The 4,472-nt window shown below is 33.1% G+C and overlaps 1 protein-coding gene across 1 annotated transcript in view; it reads right to left on the bottom strand.

Moving 5' to 3' along the window:
* Window positions 1–2,405, bottom strand: part of LOC111382374 — a 24,028-nt gene extending 21,623 nt beyond the window's left edge. The window contains exons 1-2 of the mRNA XM_023006320.1: window positions 2,083–2,405; window positions 1,534–1,598 (exon numbers count right to left, since the gene is read on the bottom strand). Of these exons, the coding sequence (XP_022862088.1) occupies window positions 1,534–1,598; window positions 2,083–2,263 (246 nt within the window). The 5' untranslated portion in view covers window positions 2,264–2,405. The remainder of the gene's footprint in view (window positions 1–1,533; window positions 1,599–2,082) is intronic.
* Between the last annotated feature and the right edge of the window lie 2,067 nt (window positions 2,406–4,472).

Genomic DNA, 4,472 nt, shown 5'->3' on the forward strand with positions numbered 1-4,472 from the left:
CCCCCCCTCTTTTTGGGGGGGGGGGGGGGGGGTGTTCTTTTGGAAAAAGGATCAAATGCATCTAAAAGGCATAATGTTTGAAACTTCAAAAGAGAATCTTTTAAGCATATAGATGTTGAAGACAATATTTATATTAGATACATGAGGTTAACTACGACTTAAGCTTTTAGATCAAGTGATTCAACATGGTATGAAAGTCAAACAAACTCAAACAAGAAATTCAATTTGTCTCAAGCTCAAGCAAGCAATTCAATTTCACGATTATTGCTCTCAAATCACCAACCAACTTGCAGAAGTATGTTAAGAAATAAATCCCACATCAATTGTAGAAAATAGATAATCCACATATATGACATGGGCTACTCAATAAGTGAGGTCGGCATTTTAATATGGACCTCAAAAATCCTGGTATCTGAGTAAGCAAAAACCTGATTTTCTTGAAAATTAAGCACATGCTCTGCAGATTCCCTTGCTCGTATGATATAGAAATATGAAGGGAAGTCAGCTCTAGTCATTGCAAGAAATATCCAATTCACTTTGAAAGTTAAGAGATTTATCCTCCTTTTCAAAGGCTGAACTACTCCAAGACTCTCGTTCAGCTCTAAATTTTAACTACAAATCACCTCCTACTTTATGCATATCAAACAAAAGGAACCTTATTGGCATATCTTCAAATAAAAAAAACCTTTCTCTTCTGCAGCAAACAAATTCTCACACCTACCTAAGAGATATTGGGAATATCCTAGAGGAATAGAAATCAAATCTAAAGCATGTATACGAAAGTGGTTATAGACAATATGGTGATCCAAAACCTATAGGACAAAAGACTTTGCATAATGGAGTTAAAACTTTTCGCGAGAGTTTTTAGATGGTTAGATATTAAAATATAACATAATGACTCGACATGATTTATGATCAGGCATTGCAATTTTTGACGGGTATAAAGCATTGGAGATTTCTCTTCTCAATCCTATCTTCCAAAATGGAACCTCAATAAACGACTGATGTCAATGCTCGGCCATTAGCAACTTGTTATGGCATCTTTAATGTTAATTTTCCACTTAACACTCACTACCTTCAAATATATATACCAGATAAACATTAGTTAGGAATCTATTGTAGTAATCAACTGTAAACGGTATGCTTCACCGATACTATGGCTTAGTTTGGCAAATTTTTAAATGGTTTATAAAGAGAAATAGTAATAAATCCCACAAAATATATTATAACGAGCAATAGTTATGAATGTTTGGTTGAAATTAATGTTGACTTCGACTGAATTTATAATCCATTTATAAATTTGTATCCAAACAGAGTCTATGTTGTAGCATATATCATTTGATAGACTGTATGACTATCGCATAAATACAAAATTATGGACAATGTGCATATATATCACAGTGAATAATCAAAATAGGGACTAGAAATTACAGGAAACCAAGTGAACTTAATATATCAATTTAAGCTCAATTAAACAATCATAATACACTCGAGGGAAAAATTCCAGAAACATTCTTTTCCTATATAACTTACCATGGCCGGAAGTGAAGATTCGTTATAACATCCCTTCCATGCTTGGGAAACATCAAGCAAACCACCTAATCAGTCACAAAAGATCATTTAAAGCCGCCAAAATGATGGAAAACAGCAAGCAAATTGATAAATACTAATGGGCACCCACATACGCTTACTTAACCGCTCCGTATGACTGAATATATAAATTTAGAAAGCGAACCCACCAACTAAAAGGACATTGAATATTCAAAAATAAATCCAAAAAAGGAAAACGATAAATTTCCAGAAAAGAGTCAACCCAGTAACATCTAAACAATCTTAATCGTGCTAAACAAAATTTTTACACCTATTGAGCTTGCTAGTTTAGAATCACAACTTCACAATAACTTCACACAAAATTAAATTACAGGATGTGATCATACTAAGAGAATCGAAATGAATGTTAGAAATTAAGTAGGTGAGACCGGCAATGCAAGAGATGAACAAAAATTCAATTCATTAGCACAATATTTAGCTGCTACTTTAAAATCAAAATTAAATAACAACTTCACAAATAAATTAAATTACCGGACTTAATGCATTCAAGTACGTAATCAATACTGAGAGAATCGAAATCGATGTTCGAAATTGAGGTAGTGAGGCCGGCCGGAGTTTTGATTTCTTTGATCGAGCCCGACGATAGTAGAAACTCAAGAAGCTTCCGGCGATCGTTTCGATACTTTACGAGGAGAGGATTTGAAAACTCCATTCAAAAATTCCACACGTACACGCACAAGCACCCAGAGAGAAGTCTTCGGGGTGTGAGTGTGAACAAGAAAAACGAGAAATGCGAGGTCAGCCTCGGGGAGCGCCAAAAGCAGACGGCAAAAAGCAAAACTGTCTGCTTTATTTACTTTTGCCTTTTAACCTCGGATTTAATTTCATTAATGCCCTCGTCATTAAACTTTACAACTCAATTTAAGGAGGCAAAAAAGGGGACGTTCTTCTTAATGATGAAGATTTTTTGAAAATAAAATTTATGAAAAGCAATTGTTTAAGAATGTATGGTTATAAATTAGGAAAAGAAATATAGATTTATGTTTAAAATTATTTTATAATGAAAAAGTACACTTAAAAAATAAATTTTAAATAATTTATACCGAATAGGGGGTCAATTTGAAATCCACTATCGTGTACCAAGTCGTAAGATTTAAAAAAAACATTTTTTCAATTTATTTTTAAAATAGTTTTAAATAAAAATTAATTTACAAATATAAAAATAAAATATAATGATTTAGAGCATGTTTGGAAAAATTGGAACATGATCATATTCTCAATCCTTGCCTTGGATAGTCTTTCTACCATCCTAAGATAAGTTGAATTTGTGGTCTGCATGAAATATTTTGTACAGCTCAATGATGTCTACAAAATAAATTAAAGGAATTTTTCATAAATATCGCTAAGCCTCCGTTTGACCCTCTTTAAAGCTCTTCAATTTAATTTAATTTTTTCTCTCTCCTACTTTCAACCATACAATTCTCAATAAAATAATATTACACTGAAAATGAAAACTTTTCAACCACACAATTTTCAAAAAAACACTATCCTCCATTATAAATTCAAATAATGAGGGCCAAACGGGGGCTAAATTTAAAAAGTACAATAAAATTTGTCACTTTTACTAATTCTACATATATAAGAGTGAAAGTTTTTGCCGGACACGCGACGTAATTTCAAATCGTCCTCCACTTTTGGGTTTTTTTTATTCCACGCAACTACCAGACATCATCCCACTCCACAATCAGCACGAACCCATATTTCCAATTTCGGCCGAAATCAAATGAGACCTTGGAGCTGATCTCCAAGTCGTTCAAAAATTTTGAAGTTCTGGTGCTCTCGTGTGAGAGGTTCACTGGTATTGCCTCCATTGCAGCCAATTGCAGGTAGAAATCCTAATTTTTCTGACTTTTCATGCGAATATTATGCATTTTTCTGTATGGGTGAACTATATATAGATGGAAAAGTGGCTTTGGAACGTTGATTTGATTTAAAGGCCAGGGTATAAAATTTGAAATTTTTTGGGTTACTTCTGAATCTCAGCATTTTTATCTTATATATTCTTTTGTGTGTTGATTCATTGGAGTTAATGTTGAATTAAAGAATTAATCTTATTTTTTTAAAGAATATTTGTTTTGAGTTTGAATTAGTGAATCTTGAATATTGGAACTAGAAATTAGTCAATAAAGGTAAGAAAAAAGCAGAGAGTTAATGAGAGGACATAGATCCGATGTGAGGATGGTGGAGATTTTTTGAATTATTGGGTGATGAACAAGAAGAAAGTATTCATAGTTATTAGTGTGTTGTTGGACTAGAAGAGTATTTTACACGATTATGGAGGGAACAAACTTAGTGAAAATGATAAAAAAAAATCATTTTTAGCTCCATGCCAACTGCTGCGCTCACGGAGCAGCAGCTGCGCACAAACTACTCCGTGTGACACAGAGTTGTCACATGATGCAGCAGCTCCGTGTGAGGGGAGCAGCAGCTCTCCTCACTTTTTTTATGTTTGTATATATAGAGAGAGAGAAGAAAAAAATTAGAAAAAGAACGGAAATGGCAGAGTGCATCCGTGCATGTGCTTCATGGAGGGGGATGATGCCAAAAAATGAAAGCGGAGCTCGAATGGGTAGAGTGAGGTCGGATTGGGGTTAAGTATAAATACATGGTTAAATTCACCAACCACCACCCACTTTTATATTTGTGTATCTTTTAATTTGATTTTATTTCATCATGATCATTCAACTTTATACTTAATGTCGGTATCATCGCCCAAAACCATATTACATTTTATCATGATCACTCAACTTCTTTTCATCATTTTTACTAATTTTAAAATGGGTAAAACAGTAACTTCACATTATATATAAAAAAAAATTAAAATAAAAAATTATTTTCAGAAAACAACATTTTTAAAACAA

This window comes from Olea europaea, unplaced genomic scaffold (genome assembly GCF_002742605.1).
Source record: "Olea europaea var. sylvestris unplaced genomic scaffold, O_europaea_v1 scaffold2483, whole genome shotgun sequence".
In the NCBI taxonomy this organism is placed as follows: domain Eukaryota; kingdom Viridiplantae; phylum Streptophyta; class Magnoliopsida; order Lamiales; family Oleaceae; genus Olea; species Olea europaea.